This window comes from Emys orbicularis, chromosome 9 (assembly GCF_028017835.1).
Source record: "Emys orbicularis isolate rEmyOrb1 chromosome 9, rEmyOrb1.hap1, whole genome shotgun sequence".
NCBI classification, from domain to species: Eukaryota; Metazoa; Chordata; order Testudines; family Emydidae; genus Emys; species Emys orbicularis.
The window spans coordinates 34,523,014-34,541,690 of record NC_088691.1 but is presented as its reverse complement, the minus strand read 5'-3'; the positions used below and the strand labels follow the sequence as shown (position 1 = coordinate 34,541,690).

At 40.2% G+C, this 18,677-nt stretch overlaps 1 protein-coding gene across 1 annotated transcript in view; it reads right to left on the bottom strand.

Moving 5' to 3' along the window:
* PCDH11X (protocadherin 11 X-linked) overlaps positions 1 to 18,677 on the bottom strand; it is a 665,297-nt gene that overhangs the window by 131,484 nt on the left and 515,136 nt on the right. Inside the window, exon 6 of the mRNA XM_065410330.1 lies at positions 10,464 to 10,472. Coding sequence (XP_065266402.1) covers positions 10,464 to 10,472 — 9 coding nt within the window. The remainder of the gene's footprint in view (positions 1 to 10,463; positions 10,473 to 18,677) is intronic.

Here is an 18,677-nt window from a genome sequence, read left to right as displayed (position 1 = left end):
ACTAATATCTGCACTATTGTAAATAATGAATTGCCCAGTTACCACGTTTAAGTCATATTTTCCAAGATCCACTATTTTTTCCATATTTTTTTCCTTTCCTTATCATCTCTCAGCCACATTTTGACAGTCTTAAACTGAGAAGTACCTTACTCTGCAAATAGCCACACAAAGACTGAACACTGTTTTTTAGGATGTTGCAGGTCTGACTAATTGCCTGTTTTAGGATCAGGAAGGAATTTTTCCTAATGTGACAAATTGGTCTAAGTCTCCTGGGTGTTTTTGCCTTCTTTACAGCATCATGGAGGCACAGTTGGGTTGAAATCAATAACATTTGAAAGTTAGCATTAGGAAAGGTAAGACTGTTTAGCTTGTCCACCCTCACTATGTCATAATTTACAACATTTACAATGAAATATTGCTATGCTGAATTAAATGAAATCCAAAGCCAAAGATGAGTGTGGGAACTGGGCATGTGTTTGAACTGAGGAGGATTTTTTGGGCGTAGGTGGGTATATGGACGGGAAGTTATGAAGCCAGCGGACAATTACAGAGAAAGGACTCCCATCTACAGAGAAAGGACTCCCATTTAATTAAATTACACCATCAGGCAGAGTTGAGGGGTCTGCATACTATGTGGTTATTCAGAAATAACTATACAGTCCTGTTATTGCGTGTTATTGAAACTTCCTTCAGATAGCCAGAGTACTACAAACTGTATAGTTATAGATCACCCTGTTATTCCTGTGCTCCCACTGGGTGAGGCAACTCTGCTTCACCAGTATGTACAACTACAACAATAGATTTAAACATTACTTCACTGACCTTTTCCATGCATACAAATGTTCAGTACTATGGAGCTTTGCACATGATTTCCAGGATCAAGCTGACACTACAAGATCATTTAAATTAACATTACAGTACGAGTGTGATTAACTATTCAGTACTACTCTCATGCTTAAAGTTGACAAACAGTTGGTATAAGTTCACATAGATTCATAGATTCATAGATTCTAGGACTGGAAGGGACCTCGAGAGGTCATCGAGTCCAGTCCCCTGCCCGCATGGCAGGACCAAATACTGTCTAGACCATCCCTGATAGACATTTATCTAACCTACTCTTAAATATCTCCAGAGATGGAGAGTCCACAACCTCCCTAGGCAATTTATTCCAGTGTTTAACCACCCTGACAGTTAGGAACTTTTTCCTAATGTCCAACCTAGACCTCCCTTGCTGCAGTTTAAACCCATTGCTTCTTGTTCTATCCTTAGAGGCTAAGGTGAACAAGTTTTCTCCCTCCTCCTTATGACACCCTTTTAAATACCTGAAAACTGCTATCATGTCCCCTCTCAGTCTTCTCTTTTCCAAACTAAACAAACCCAATTCTTTCAGCCTTCCTTCATAGGTCATGTTCTCAAGACCTTTAATCATTCTTGTTGCTCTTCTCTGGACCCTTTCCAATTTCTCCACATCTTTTTTGAAATGCGGTGCCCAGAACTGGACACAATACTCCAGCTGAGGCCTAACCAGAGCAGAGTAGAGCGGAAGAATGACTTCTCGTGTCTTGCTCACAACACACCTGTTAATACATCCCAGAATCATGTTTGCTTTTTTTGCAACAGCATCACACTGTTGACTCATATTTAGCTTGTGGTCCACTATAACCCCTAGATCCCTTTCTGCCGTACTCCTTCCTAGACAGTCTCTTCCCATTCTGTATGTGTGAAACTGATTTTTTCTTCCTAAGTGGAGCACTTTGCATTTGTCTTTGTTAAACTTCATCCTGTTTAACTCAGACCATTTCTCCAATTTGTCCAGATCATTTTGAATTATGACCCTGTCCTCCAAAGCAGTTGCAATCCCTCCCAGTTTGGTACCATCCGCAAACTTAATAAGCGTACTTTCTATGCCAATATCTAAGTCGTTGATGAAGATATTGAACAGAGCCGGTCCCAAAACAGACCCCTGCGGTACCCCACTCGTTATGCCTTTCCAGCAGGATTGGGAACCATTAATAACAACTCTCTGAGTATGGTTATCCAGCCAGTTATGCACCCACCTTATAGTTGCCCCATCTAAATTGTATTTGCCTAGTTTATCGATAAGAATATCATGCGAGACCGTATCAAATGCCTTACTAAAGTCTAGGTATACCACATCCACAGCTTCACCCTTATCCACAAGGCTCGTTATCCTATCAAAGAAAGCTATCAGATTGGTTTGACATGATTTGTTCTTTACAAATCCATGCTGGCTGTTCCCTATCACCTTACATCACATACATAACTAGAGTCCAAAACAAAGGTTTCTTCTTTTCATTAACTTACTAACATGTCATCTTACTGTATGAGAACATACAATTTGGACAACTAAAGCATTTCAGTTCACCTTGTCACTATCAAGTTAGATAGCAGGTATCTTGTCTGAAATTATCTTGTTGGAAAAGAGCTGAGCAAAAATATAAAGAAAAAATGTCTGCACTATCTATGGACCTCTTGATACTGAACTTCACTAGCTACCCAAATTATTTTCAGGCAGTTTAGCATATCTCACTGAGGTTTTCAGATTACATTTGAAATGTATCTCTCTGAAGTGAAAGGAGAGTGTTTTATACACTAGACCACTGAGCACTAGGTCTCTTGTTGCATAGCTTTTCGGAGAACCCATCATGCATTAGTAACAGGCAATCCAAAAAAGAAAGCTCAAAAATTATAGTTTAGAAAAATATCCTGTGCAAACATAAAAACTATATTTTATTGTTAGAAGAAAAGTTTCTGTACACAACCAATCTTAGATTGCATAAAAACTTCTAGATGAAAGTGACCCTATCACCTGGAGAAAATTGCTCTCATTGTCAATAATACCTTGGTGTTTGCCTGCAGTCAAACAGGTATTTCTGTAGAAGGCAACCCCAATTTGGTACCAGCATAGCCCTGGACTTTATCCTAACATTTCAGTATTGTGCCAAGAATAAAATGTTCATTTTACTTTGTATCTTTTGATTTAGGGAAGGATATAACAGAGAAACATGTGACATTAGCAGCTAATAAATGCCACATCTTTAAAAATATAAACAAACAGCACTATTTTATTGTTAACAAAAGTCTTAAAAATCACAAAGAACTTTAGTTTCCCTCTGTCTCTCTGTTCTCCCAATCTCTGAATTTTCTGTTTGTCACCTACATTTCCTACGATATTGTGTGACTCAATTTCCCCGTCTATAAAATGGAGACATGAATGGTTTCCTAGATCAGAATGGTTATGGGAAAATAAATTCATTAATGTTTTTATAATGTGCTTCAAGATGGAAGGCCTTTGAGAAGGAAGATCAAAGTATTATTATTAAAGTCATTTTTATATTTTCTAACTCATAAACTTGGTTAACGTAACTTTGTACTTTCTGTTAATGCCTAGAACAAAAATATAAATCAAAAATAATTTATTCATCTCAGTGATTCAATATAATAACTATGTAAGATTCATTTTTCAATAGTTTTGCTGAAGTGTGTTTGTAGGAAGAAACTAACATAGTCTTCTCTATACTGTATTATTTCCATTGTAGAAGCAAATTAGAATCTACTCAAAGAGCTTAGTTCACCAGTAGAAAAGCTGAAAGCTGACTGGCAATGTTCCTAAAAGATGGTGTTATGGGGGTGGGGGCACATAATTTTACAGTCAGGGAATTACAAAGATACATAAGGAATGACATGAACATTCATTAACAAACATATCAAGGCTTGCAGGCTTTTCAGTTTCTATGGTTTGGGTATTTTCTTTATGTTGCCAAGGACACCAGAATGAAATAACAGTTCGAGGTATTTTTGAACAGTTACCTCCAGCACATATTCAGTGAAACCCATCTCCTAGGAACAATTAGATCCAAATAGCCCATGATGTATACAGATGTACATTCATCTAAAAAAAAAAACAATTTCCAACACTGCTCTCTAGCTAACTGAAGAGTGGACAAGTGGGCAGATTTTATTAGAAATATGGGATAAACTTTGTTGCTGTGCAGCATTTATTTTGGCATTCTCCGGAAAACCATTCGTCACAGTAGGAAAGGTGCTAACCCCATTGTGTTAGAAAATAATTTGATTCATGGCACTTGATATGGAATCATCTTGAAGTGAAAAATCAAGCTTTAGACACTGCATCAAAAGCTGTAAATAGTGAAAAATGTATTCTGAAGCATGAACTCCATCTTGTTGGGCAATAATACGAAACAAGTCCCATATTAAAAATATGGTACTTTAGGTGACTAGGAAGTGTGTTAACTGAGTGACTCAGTAGTTCTGACATTGGCCTTTTAACTCATAGATCCTGAGCTCAAAATCTGCTTCTGGAAGTAGCTACAACTTGTTCCAACCAGCAGGGCCGGTGCAAGGAAGTTTCGCGCCCTAGGCGAAACTTCCATCTTGTGCCCCCCCTAGCCCTGCGGCAGCTCCCCGCCCCCCCCCCCCGCCCTGAGGCGCCCCCCCCCCCCCCGCAGCAGCTCCCCCCTGCCCCGAGGCGCCCCCCCAAGTTTGGGTCTGGACAAGAGACAAAGGCAGCACAGTCCCTGCCTCAAGGAGTTTACAACACATGAAGGTTTATTGACGATAATCTATTTTTGTCCCCATATCTACCCTGGTTGAACTCCCAGCCCTAAGTCTAGGACCACACCCTGCTCCTACACCGGAGCAAACGCTGCTCCAGATTTATTCCAGTGTCCCGAGCTCCCCCACCCATTGCCTGGCCCCTGTGCAGAGGGTGAGTGGCTGCTGTCTCTGGGAAGGGTCTTTGGCAGGTGGCAGCCGGGGGCAGAGGACAGGAGCCAGAGCCCGGAGCAGGGCAGTGCCATGTGAATGTGCTGCCTTCGGAGTATGGGGTGGGCACAGGATGCTCTCACCTGTCTCCGGCAGGTTGCTCAGCACAAACTCCTTGGCCGCGGCCACGTCCCGCTCCCGGGTGACATCCAGCGGCAGCACCCGCAGGCGGCCGGAGGCGGCTTCCCGCAGCAGCCACTGCGCCCCTTCCCCGCCCGGGCAAAGACAGCCAGCGAAGATGGTGAAGCCCAGGCAGTGTGGGCGCAGCGCCAGCAGGTGCCCGAAGCCGCTGTCGCAGCCGGTGATGAGCACCGCCCGGCCGGCAGGCTGCAGCGCTGCCTGCCACGGGAGCCTGACCAGCAGCGCCAGGGGCAGCAGCAAAGCGGTCGCTTCCCACATAGTGGCTGCGCAGGAGCGGCACCAGGGTTTTTGCGGCCCCCTACGTGGGGGGTCCTTCCGCACTCCCAGTCTTCGGGGCACTTCGGCGGTGGGTCCCAGAGTGAGTGAAGGACCCACCGCAGAATTGCCACCGAAGACCCGGAGCGTGGAAGGACCCCCCACCGCAGAATTGATGCCGAGGGCGGCAAAATGGCGCCCCCCAAATCCTGGCGCCCTAGGCAACCGCCTAGGACACCTAAATGGAATCACCGGCCCTGCCAACCAGAAGACTGAAATGAAAGCTATGAGGACTTGGAAAAACCCACATGGCAACAAAGCTCTACGGAGAACTTAATTAAGATAGCTCTACATTCCTTGCATAACAAAGCTAGTTTGGGATTTGCTAACTGGCCAGCAGCAGTAAATCTCTGTTGTACTCTCGCTCTGACATATAATTTCTCCATTACAACCATCTCTGGTACTTAAGTCAAAAGCAGTACTCGCATTCAACTTGCTCAACCAGACACTATGAGCCATCACTAGGATTATACAAACTCTGCAGTGTATCACAACAACCCCATGCAGCTTTGGGTGGTAGGAGAACTTCCCCTATCCAACACACACTCACACAACTCGCCAGTCACAACTACTCCTTTCCAGAAGTCCCATACCATCCTTTCTTGAAGTCTCTTTTGGGAAGGGGTTGCCCTCTTCCACACCATTCTGGGTCTTTAGGAGGAACTGAGTTGTCCTCCATTTAGCAAGGCTTCTGTTGAGGAGTAGAGACTGCTAGTAAAAACTGTTACTAATATGATGTTGGGAGGGTAGTTGGAGAGGTGAAACATTCCTATGCCCTGTGACAACCTCTGTTCTACTGAACTGACTGCCAAGATGCCCCGTGTTCTTAGTAGCTGCATGCTAGGAATCATGCAACTTGAATCAAGCACAGGGAACCATCGGGTGAGATTATGAGGTGCCTTTGCCCATATGTTCACTAAAGCCAGCAGCTAACAGCAAGAACATTCATACTTCTCTCCCACTGCCCTACGGAGTGTACAGGAGTATCATGTACACTCAGAACCTTGTATGAATTGTGGGATCCACAACACATACAAGGACTTACCCTTACTTACACTGTTGGGGGTATCAGCCATCCAGTGACCCCAAAAGACTTGAGGGGGAGCAGCAGTGACCCCAAAACACTTGAGGGGGAGCAGTCTCCATAGAGTGGTACAGGAGGACAAACTGTGCTTCACAAAATATATGTGTGTTGATACCATGTGATACCATTAGCCCTTTCCCACAAATGGGTTGAGTCATGGATCAAAGAAGAGCCTGAATTGAGGCTTAGGGGGTTGGCATTGGACTCTTTACAAGCCTTTCTCACCACTCCAGGTACTACCAGGTTATTTTATTCCTCCCCATACCAGGGTAAAAGCTTCTTTATGATAAAAATGGATTCCATAAGCTACTAGTTCTTTTGTCTTGAAAAATAGCTGAATTAATGGAAAAGGTAAAAGCAGATCTGTTATTACTCAGTAGTCAGAATTATTTCCTCAGGCTTGTGTTCTTCACTGATATCATGCTAATTTTAAGTATAGCTTTAATTTATTTTATTCTGATTATTTTAGAGCATCTACAGCCCAAACTGTTCAACAATAGCTAATGTACAATACATCTATATTCACACACACACACACACACACACACACACACACACACACACACACACACACACACACACACACACACACACACTCTTTCACTAAATACACCAGTGTTTTTCAGTCCTTGTTTTGCTGGACAGCTCCTACGTCAGTAGACATAGCAAACAAAGAGGAAGTTTCAGCAGCATTACCCACCTCTCATGCCCCAATCCAGCAAAGCACATATAAACTAATTAGCTTTAAGCACATTAGCAGCCTTACCAACTTAAATGAAACTACTCATGCTTAAAGTTGAGCAGATGCTTAAGTGTTCTGTCTGATCTGATTAAGCCATATTTAATGGTCCAGGCTCTTCAAAGGAGGACACATGGAGTCATCTATGACTATGACCTTTCCATTTTGTCATGTCCCTTTTTCCATGATATTTTGTATGTTAAGAAAAGCTGTGTTCTAGGTGAGTAAGTCGAGGAAATGCTGGGGGAATGAATCTTCACTGAGGTATATAATACAAGGAAAGAAAGTATGGCAAACAACAACTGAAGAGTTGCATTGCTAAAAGGACATTGTGCAGTGCTGATATGAAGCACTAAGAAGATGCACAAAAATATACCATTTTAATCTCTGTCCTATAGTAAATTATATATGTTTTTATAAATGAGTCACTCACAAAGTCTGTCCCCTCTCACCCTAACTGGGTATAAACATAAAAAAGCAAAATAAAAGCAGAATGTTTATGAAAAGTGTTCTCTTTTAGCTTGATGATCTTGGGCAAGTCACTACACTTTCTCTTGCCTCTGACAGTCTTACCTTTTCTTGTCTTTTCTCACCTCATCTTGCTTATCTATACTGTAAGCTCTTCATGGCAGAGATTCTCTCCATATGTCTGTATAGCACCTGGCACAATGTGGCTACAATTTCAGCTGCTACCATCTGATTACAAATCAAGCTACTTAGATGGGAAATTGTTCTCCCTCAAATAAGCCAAATGCAATGTAAAACTGCATCTGTAGTAGCAGGGAAAGCTAAAAAACTCTAGCTCAAAATCTTAATTACCTACACTTACAATTAATATTACATTTATGTATTCTTATTTCTGTTAGAACACCAATCCCAAGCTGTTCAACAATGACAACTATTCAATATATAAAATTCAAAAAATGCACTCATTGTCTGGCCCAATCAATCCATAATAATATTTGTGTCTAAATCACTAATCAAAATCACTCAATAGCATAACCTGTAAACCAGCCTCCCTTTAAATAAATAAATCAAAGGATTAAAATCAGCCCCAATGTAATTAATAACATCTACATTGCAATCAATGGAATTATACTATTGTTCAGTCTGCATAATCATCTTTAAGATATTGTATTGTCCTATCATACTATAGAGCTCGGGGGGGGGGGGGAGGGAGGGGGAGGCGGGGAGAGGGGAAGCAAACATCATGCCTTTCCAGTTGGTTGGTGCAGCTTTAACTAAATGTATTTGAATTATACAGACAACTGTGGCTTACAGAACCTTTCAGAGTTATTAAATCCTGCACCTTTCAATCAGCCAATAGAAATGCAGTAGAAAGGACAAGGAAACTGATCATGTCACAGATCTTCACAAAATATAATGACCATGACAGAACTTACTTAAAACTAAAACAACTTAAGGACTACATCCTGCAAAGGGATTTGCCTAAGCACATTCTAATACCCCACAAAGTCCTATTCAATGGGCCACAATGCAGCTATAACAGCGTGCCTGCGTGGGGAATGACACATATTACAGGACAATAAAGGGAATCAGAAATGCCACTACCTATCTGTACCAGTTCTGTGAAATAACAGAAATTTCAGCCAGTACCTTTAACTAGCACTACATTTAATAAAAAATGAAAATTTAAAACAAAATATTAAGAGCCAAATCTCACCCATATGCCCCTGCTTTTACTTCAGTATAAAAAATCCGACTCCATTTTACCCCAAATGGCAGATCTAACTGCACTGCATTATCCACATATGTAAAATCCTTACAAAAGAATTGCCACAATCAGAGTTTAGGAACACACTGGATCTTAAAGACATATTCAGTTGATTTCATACAATACCTCCTTGGAGGACACAGTGCATATGGTGCCTTATACTAGTTAGAAGAACATTTCTGAAAGTCCTGAAGACCATAACAGGGTCACTACAAAATACGGATTCATTCGTCTGAATGTAACTGATATACCGAATTCAGCCTCTAATAAGTTAAACAACTAGTCCGGACTGTCACAGCTTCTTTCATACTCTGTCTTCTTTGATCACAAGTATTCTCTAACCACTAACCTTGAAGGTAGCACATACAGATTATATTCAGTCATAAGACTGAAATACTTACAGTAAGTTGCTGTTAGCAATGCAGGATCCTGTGACACTTGCGTCTTTGAATTATTTTATATGCCTATGAAAGCTGAGTGATAGCTTTCATTCATCTCATCTTTATCATCATTCAGTAGCACTTCAGTCCGCCACTTGCTTTCATATTTTCACAAAATGTCACCAAGTACGGATACAAACAAAGAGGAGGAACTTATTACATTAAGAATCACTTGCTCCATAACAAACAATGAGACAGAGACAAGAGTTTTATCTGTTTCTTTTGAAAAGCTTAAGAAAATCTCAAAGAAAAAAAAGTAACTGCTAGTTATATGTGGATGCTATATAATTGATCGTCAGCTTAAAACAGATGTACGAGGAAGATACCTGGAGGTTCAAGTACATTTTTCACTTAAGGAAGTTTTGTTAGTTGATGTCTTTCTAATTAGAAAACTGAAAAAATTGTTGAGTGAGATGAGTCTGAGTTTTTTTAAGCTGACACCAATAGCACTGCTCACATCATAAGAAAAACACACAAGAGACAGTCACTAGTTAACACTACAGTGATGACAAAAATATAGCCTCTGTGTTATGCTGATTTATTCTGATATAGCTAGCCCCAAAAGAGTTGTTTTTCTAAAAGTCTAGCTCCATAAGATACAAAAGTATTCCTCAGTGTTTTGGGGGAAAGTGTGGAGAAATACATAGTATACTGTCCTGGGAGTACACGTAACAGTAACCCGCCTTTTAGGAAGCACTCCAGTGAGGGTGCACTTCTGGTGCTTTGCTATTAAAGATGCCACCAGGGATGCTCATATTGCCGTAATATCATTCTGTGCCAGCAAAACAAAAGACATTAATAATAGAGACTTGTAATATAGTTTCATGCACAATAAGTATATTCCCTGAACGCGTCTGTTGGGCCCCATGTAAGAGAGTTTCATGTACCATAGAATCAATGCCTTATGCAGACAGCAGATTTCTTCAACAGGCCATTTATCAAAGGGACTCAATAATACCATTGTAGTGTCTAAACATGCTTTATTCCTTTAAGGATTTAAGGGAAGGCTTGATTATTTAATACACACACATACACAGAGGAACCTAGATCTCTTGATAACCCCCTCCACGACAAAGCCATCTCCTCTTCTCCATTGTCTGTGGCCGCATACACATGCGCACAGCAGGAGAAGGATGTCTTTGCAGTTACAGCTGAGGCAGGTTATCAGGAGATTTAGGTTCTATTCCCAGGTCTGCCACAGACCTTCTGGGGCTCCCTGGGATAGTCTTTTAGACTCTCCATTCCCCAAATTGTCTATCTGTAAAACAGGGATAGAGCTATCCCTCCTCATAAAGGTTCTGAGGATAAGCCTATTAGTGTGTCTGAGACACCCAGATACTATGTGACAAGTACCAAAGAAAAGCCTCTGACTAAAAAAAAAGTACAATATTTGCATAAATCATTCAGCAATACTTATACACTGTATCTAGTGTATTATTCCTCTTTCTGCAGACAGCCCTACTCTAGGAGACTGACAATCATACAACTGGTGCAAAAGGCTACTGCTTATCATTTCAACCAAACATCACTTATAAAAACAACAATAAACACACTGAATTTGCAATTTGAATATTTCCAAAACAACTCTGTCTATTGCAGACAAAAGCTAATCATAATCCATCCATCATGTTTCTGATCAAAGCCAGTGAAATATAGTATTATGTCATCTATCTCCTATGAATGATGTACTCCAGTTTGCAGATACAGTATCTCATATTGTATATGTTCATCACAGGAACACTGAGACAGATAGCAACCTATTTTACATGATGGTGTTTCTCAAAAGTCACAAATCCCCATGCCTTCTTCCCTCCCCCAGCACACACTGGAAGAGGATCAAGGTGGCAATGTTTTTTTTCAAAACAGCAGTAAGTCAAAGAGGACAGAGAGAAAATGCACTTAAATACCTAAAATGTAAAGATTCAGCCTTGAATTAGCAGCATAGGTGGGGACAGGTGTTGTTCAAATGACAGGTTCCTGGTCACAACACTGAGTATTTCATGGGAGTGGACCCTTCCTATATCAACAAACATTATTCACAAACATATAAAGGAGCTGAGCCCAGGACAAAGCCTCCCTATGGCCAATGGTGTGTTAAATACAAAAAATGAATACAATACCTGCATAATATTAAAAACAAAAAAGGGACAGCAATAGAAAAGAGGGTGTGGTGTCCTACACAGGGACAGGAACATCCTTAACACTGTTGGCTATACATACTGCATCACATGTTCTCTCAGTGAAGCCACGGAGGTGAGGGGGATCATATCCTTCATCTTTATGCCTTAGAGAGGTCTGGTAAAAGGAATTCCTGAGTGCGGGCAACTGATTATTGCAATTTATGTGAGTGTACATACTTCTCAGCCCGCCAAGGCCAGATGTGGAATGCAACATGGAACAAAGATGTAAAGTAAGCGTCACAAAAATCATTCATGCAGGAAATTTAAATACTGTGAAATGTACTCCTTCAGAATAAATTATTGTTTTTATAATCTGAGTTTCATAATTCTTTATTGCTAATGTAAACAATTTCAACAACAAAGTGAGGGGACGCCAAATTTCTATGGAATGCAGGTATCTTTGGAGACAAAACAAGTAGTGTATCTCAAAAGGAAGGACATGTGTGTGTGTTTTGAATGATGAAGCCAAATAATCTTTTCCGCCATCTTTTCTCTCTTCCAGTTGACTGTATCCTTTAAAACTGGTTTCTCAAGGAAAAAAATATGCATAGAACCTCCCATTTGATTTTCTCACATGTAAAAGAACATTATGTGCATTTCCTTACAGCTTGTTTTGTGGACTACACCAGGTTCTCTTTATTATAGTTCAGCTTTTCCCTTAGTGCCTGCACAATATAAACTGCACATATTGTGACATTACCAACTGATCATCTTGGGGTTTCCAAAGCTTCTGTTTCAATTCAACTTGTCTGGTTATCAGCCAGAAATACCTAAGAATTCTGTGCTGGAATGTGATTTCCAATTTCTGCAATAGCTACTGAGATCTTTATGGCTAATCTGGAACATAAGGTTTTAAATCAATTCAACTCCCAGACAACTTTGTGCAGACATTACATAGATGGCCCCCTATCATCAATAAAAATGATACACAACATACTCTGGAGTTATTTACAAACAGTTCCTACAAATCACCTTTATTAGAGTATGAAACAGATCTCAGCAACTATTTCTTGAATTCCTAAGATTTACATAGCAGCAAGACATTCACAACTAATTGGTATAAAAGGGACACCAGTTCAGGAACCAGACTGGGTCTGCTGCATATTATAATCAGAATTGTAGGACTGGAAGGGACCTTGAGAGGCCATCTAGCCCAACCCCCTGCACTCATGGCAGGACTAAGTATTATCTACACCATCTAAGCCGTTCTTAAAAATTTCCAATAATGGAGATTCCACAACCTCCCTAAGCAATTTATTCCAGTGCTTCACTACCCTGACAGGAAGTTTTTCCTAATGTCCAACCTAAACTGCCCTTGCTGCAATTTAAACCCATTGCTTCTTGTCCTATCCTCAGAGGTCAAAGAGAACATTTTTTTTTCTCTCTCCTCCTTGTAACAACCTTTTATATACTTGAAAACTGTTATCATATCGCCCCCTTCCCCCCCGCCAGTCTTCTCTTCTCCAAACTAAAAAAAACCAATTTTTTCAATTTTCCCTCAGAAAACATGTTTTTTAGACCTGTAATCATTTATGTTGCTCTTCTCTGGACTTTCTCCAATTTGTCCACATCTTTTCTGAAATGTGGTGCCCAGAACTGAACTTAATACTCCAGCTGAGACCTAATCAGCGCAGAGAAGAGTGGAAGAATTACTTCCTGTTCTTGTTTACAACTCTCCTGCTAATACACCCCATAATAATGTTTGCTTTTTTTTTTACAACAGTGTTACACTGACTCTCATTTAGCCTGTGATCCACTATGACCCCCAGATCCCTTTCTGATGTACTCCTTCCTAGGCAGTCATTTCCCATTTTGTACGAGTGCAATTGATCGTTCCTTCCTAAGAGGAGTACTTTGCATTCGTCCTTATTGAATTTCATTCTATTTACTTCAGACCATTTCTCCAGTTTGTCCAGATAATTTTGAATTTTAATCCTATCCTCCAAAGCACTTGCAACCCCTCAAACTCCGCAAACTTTATAAGTGTACTTTCTATGCCATTATCTAAATCACTGATGAAGATATTGAACAGAACCAGACCCAGAACTGATCCCTGAGGGACACCACTCAATATGTCCTTCCAGCTTGATTGTGAACCACTGACAACTACTCTCTGGGAATTGTTTTCCAATCAGTTATGCACCCACCTTATAGCAGCTCCATCTAGGTTGTATTTCCCTACTTTGTTTATGAGAAGATCATGCGAGACAGTATCAAAAGCCTTACGCTAAAGTCAAGATATACCACATCTACCACTTCCCCTCTATTCACAAGGCTTGTTACTATGTCAAAGAAAACTAGTAGGTTGGTTTGACATGATTTTTTCTTGACAAATCCATGCTGTTACTTATCACCTTATTATCTTCTAGGTGTTTGCAAATTGATTGCTTAATTATTTGCTCCATTATCTTTCTGGGTACTGAAGTTAAGCTGACTGGTCTGTAATTCTCTAGGTTGTCCTTATTTCCCTTTTTATAGATGGGCACTATATTTGTCCTTTTCCCGACCTCTGGAATCTCCCCACTCTTCCATGACTATTCAAAGATAATCTCTAATGCAGGGGTAGGCAACCTATGGCACGCGTGCCAAAGGCGGCACGCGAGCTGATTTTCAGTGGCACTCACACTGCCCGGGTCCTGGCCACCAGTCCAGGGGGCTCTGCATTTTAATTTAATTTTAAATGAAGCTTCTGAAACATTTTAAAAACCTTATTTACTTTACATACAACAATAGTTTAGTTATATATTATAGACTTATAGAAAGAGTGAATAAATGAAGACTCGGCACATCACTTCTGAGAGGCTGCCGACCCCTGCTCTAATGACTCATATACACCTCTATCTCGATATAACGCTGTCCTCGGGAGCCAAAAAATCTTACCGTGTTATAGGTAAAACCGCGTTATATCGAACTTGCTTTGATCTGCCGGAGTGCGCAGCCCTCCCCCCCCCCCCCCCCCCGGAGCACTGATTTACCGCATTATATCAGAATTCGTGTTATATCGGGTAGCGTTATATCGAGGTAGAGGTGTATCTCCTCAGTCACCTGAGTATTCTAGGATATATTTCATCAAGCCCTGGTGACTTGAACACATCTAAGTTCTCTACGTCATTTTTAACTTGTTCTTTCCCTATTTTAGCATCTGATCCTACCTCATTTTCACTGGCATTCACTATGTTAGACTGCCAATCACTACTAACCTTTTTGGTGAAAACCAAAACCATGTGCATCCATTTAAATGAACTGGGTTAACTTTGCTGGTTAGCCAACACACAATGTTTGTATCACTACTACCTTTAGAAGAAAACTGAAATTCTAAACTGACTGACTGACTGTTTAACCAACTGCAGTTAACTTTTCAAAATACAGAAAATGGAAAAGAACATGAAAAGGAAAAGATTATTGAAAAAATACCCAATAAATAATGTGAATGAAGCAGGGCCAAACATAGTGGGAAGAAGGCTTCAATAAGAATGAGGTAGTAAAGTCATGGCTTCTATGTGACTTCTGATCAAAGACATTTTAGGAGTCTCACTTGAAAAAAAGGGTACTATTTTCAAAAGTGCCTAAGTGTTTAAGCCCCATTTTCAAAAGTGTCTTAGGCATGTAGGAGGATAAGTATAACTGGAATTCAATGGGACAAAAATTACTTTTGAAAATTAATCATTAGGTGCCTTTGAAAATTGTACCCAACATCTAGAAAAATACTTTCCATTCCCAAATGAATCCATATGCATAAGATCCAAGCAGAAGCTTGGGGCCAGATTTCAAACATATTGAGCACTGCTGCTCCAATTATTTCAGTTAGAACTGATTAGATTTCAATTACCTCCAGAATGAGGCATAAGATTACTACCAATGTGACAAGGTTTATATTAGGAAAATTACAAGCATTCCATGTTTATTATTATTAATACCAACAACATGCTGGACTTCTAAAATTAGCGAAAAAGAAGCAAATTAAAGAAAATAGAAAACCACTGTCTGTTCAATGTATAAATAATGGATACTTACATTGACTAATCCTAAATTAATGCAAAAAAACTTGTTGCATGGAAGGAATAATAGAAAAGAATAAAATAAAAAGCAGAGTTTATGACTGGCTTTTTGAGAATGTTATATGCTCTATTCTTTTAATGTGCTTTCCTCATGATTGTTAAAGTACTAGTGTCCTGAATTCCTTTTCAGTAACAAATTTTATTTTTCCCAGTGGTTTTGGAAAGTAGAAACTTGTCTGTATTCCATGTTTGTCGGTTTGTCATTATACTCTTGAGTCTTTCAGTCTTCTTCTTTATACATTTGTTTGGTATCACTGCCAGCAGAGCAGCAGGCAATGGTGGTGGAGGGGATGGACCCACATGCTGTCTTTGACTCCTCCGTCGACAAAGTGATGGCATTCGCAGGAACACAACTGACCTTAAGGATGACTTCAAAATTATTTAATTTTACTACACAGTTCTTTGATATTTTCTTCATTATTTTGAAAAAAATCTCCGACAATGTGATTTTTAGATTCAAATAGTCTATCCATTGCCCATTCCCTCCACACCCATTTCATAACATGTTTCTCTCTCTCCTTCTAGCAGTTAAAATCTCTGGTGTAACATCTTACTTTCTGCATTTCTATTTTTAAATCTATCAGTGGATATATTGTAGGTCCAAGGACACCATTGCTGGGGTTCTCTCCTCCTCCTTTTTTTGCTTGTTCTCTGACTTAAATGACTGTGTTTGCTGGAAAGAGAAATACTTTCAGGGCGTAATGATTGCCCAGTGCAGCCACTCTGGCAACAATACTTCAGAGTGAATTTTAGCACTTGTCTGTATGATTTTTCAAAAATAACATTAAATCCCACAGAGATAGATGGATGCACTCTCTTCTCAATATGCATGCACAATGCATCTGGTGGTTCCACAGTTAATGAACCCAGGATCTCCCAAGCTAAAGAGCCACTACCGCTTTAACTGAAGGACTAAATCCCTTAGTTGAGAGTAGTAGATTCATACCCTTTGTGGATCAGCCACAGTAGAATGCATGTAGCACACACTAAACATTAGGTCACAAGCATCTAATTCATCTGGGAATAGAGGGAGCAATTATTCAGAGAACTGCCAACCCTGAAACTATACAAATATGGTAGAAATGAAATGTTTAACCACAAATAGACACACGTCTAAACAAACTATACTAGGCAAAGCTTCCTTGCAGGTAACAAAACACACTAACCACTCCCAATCAGGGAAAACAAGCACCTAGTCACTATTTTAGAAAGGTATAACAATTACAGTTGATGCACAGCAGGCACCCCGTGCACCTGGTGGTTTTCCATGCAGCAGTGTGCATGGGACCCCATAAAAACTGCTCCCCAGAAACAACTACCATAGCAGAATAGAGCAGTTCATATTTCCTGTTTGGATCCTGTTGCTGGTTTTGATGAGATAATACTTATGTCCCAAAAGTGGGACACAAAGATAAACAATTTCAGAACACAAGTGTCATAGAAAAGGAGACCATTTAGTGATTTCATTTGGAATCCTTGGCCTTCCAGTCACTTCTGGGGACCAGATCCTCTGCGGGCATAAACCACCAAAGTCAATTTACATTAGATGAAGATATGGCCCTGGGTTTCTTACACACCGCAGGTGCATTTTTGCCACTTATTTAACAGGGAACATGGCCCACTACCACTATCACACATTTCTTTGTATATCTCAGTTTTATATTACAGAATATGCATCTGATTGTATGTTATAGGTTCTGTCACTGTTGTGTGCCTCCCAAGTCTTTATCACATAAAACAGATTTGTTCCACAGATAAGGGTTTGAGTTCTCATTTGCAGTTGAGCTACACTCAGAACAGCTATGGCGAGGGAAAACAAAAATGATTTACTCCTCACCCTGACCTCAGGCTAGGTTCGGTCCCTGGCACAATTTAGAGCAGTCCGTCAGATGCTCTACCTTGCACTAGCGGGAAAGAGCCCATCACAGGCTATTTTGCCAGCCAGGGATCACCAAAGTGCCATCTTGCCATTTCCTCTTCACCAGGGTCAGAATTGTGGTTTGTGCTGTTGAAGTGTCACAAAGCAGACAGAACTCAGGGTTTAAGATCTGGCCCCTTGCCACTGATACATATTTATGAGAATTCATAATCAGAGTCCTCTGTTTCCTTGATCTTCACAATACTAAACTGAAGATCAAATCAAATGGTTTCATGGCTGATTTTCGATTCCATTCCATTCCCTTTGTCCCAGACACTCAGTACTGAAATGAGAGTGCCTAACCTTGGCCCTGGTGCAAATATCTCCACATCTCCACCAGTGCTTAACTGCTGCTTCTTGGCACTGTAAACCCTGAACTTGCAATACTGGGGATCAACACCAGACTCAATCACAGCTTCTTGGGGGCGGGGCGGGCAGAGACTTCTGTTATATATGCCAAACAGTTATGCAGAAAAAGCTAAACAAAAATCAAAATAAAATACTCAAAGAGAATGACCTTTTGTTTTCTTGTTAATTAAACAAATATGAATATATGATTTGAAACAAACTATCTATTTAAAAGGCCTGAAGATTAAATACTTCCTGGTTCTGGTGGGTAAAATCAGTCCTGTGTAAAGTGAGGTTAAAATTAACCTATTGGGATACTCTGTTGGAAAGAAAAAATGTGAAAACTCCCAAGACATACACAGGTATGTACATGCAGTAAGTACACCTGAATAAATTCATTGGGAAAAAGTCACAGCATGCAAATCAATTGAAGTCAATGGAGAGCCACTTAGAACAATATTCTTTTACATCCCAGATAAGAAGGTCCTATAGACACACCTTAGTTTTACCCTGACACTGTCATAACATTAATTTATTCATTAAATACTGTAGGATTAGCCTACCAGTTAATTCCTACAGTATTTTAGTTTAGAGACCTATAACAATTACAGGATTATCCCATTTATACAACTGGACTATTTTTGTTACACACAAGATGTATTATATAGGACTGTAGAATAACCACAGTTTAGCACAATCAGACATGTTTTTATATAGTAAGATACAAGAGATTTAAAGATTCAAAGGCAAAATCCTTATTACATTGTGCATTGCAGCTGGAGCTAAGTGTTTAATCCAGGCACCAAGCAGAAGAGCTACAAGTCAGGGAGCACTACACATATGGTAGTCCTAGAGGCGGGAGGCCAGAGCTACACATACTGTGCCCATGGTAATGGGCAGTTTTGTTAGCAAC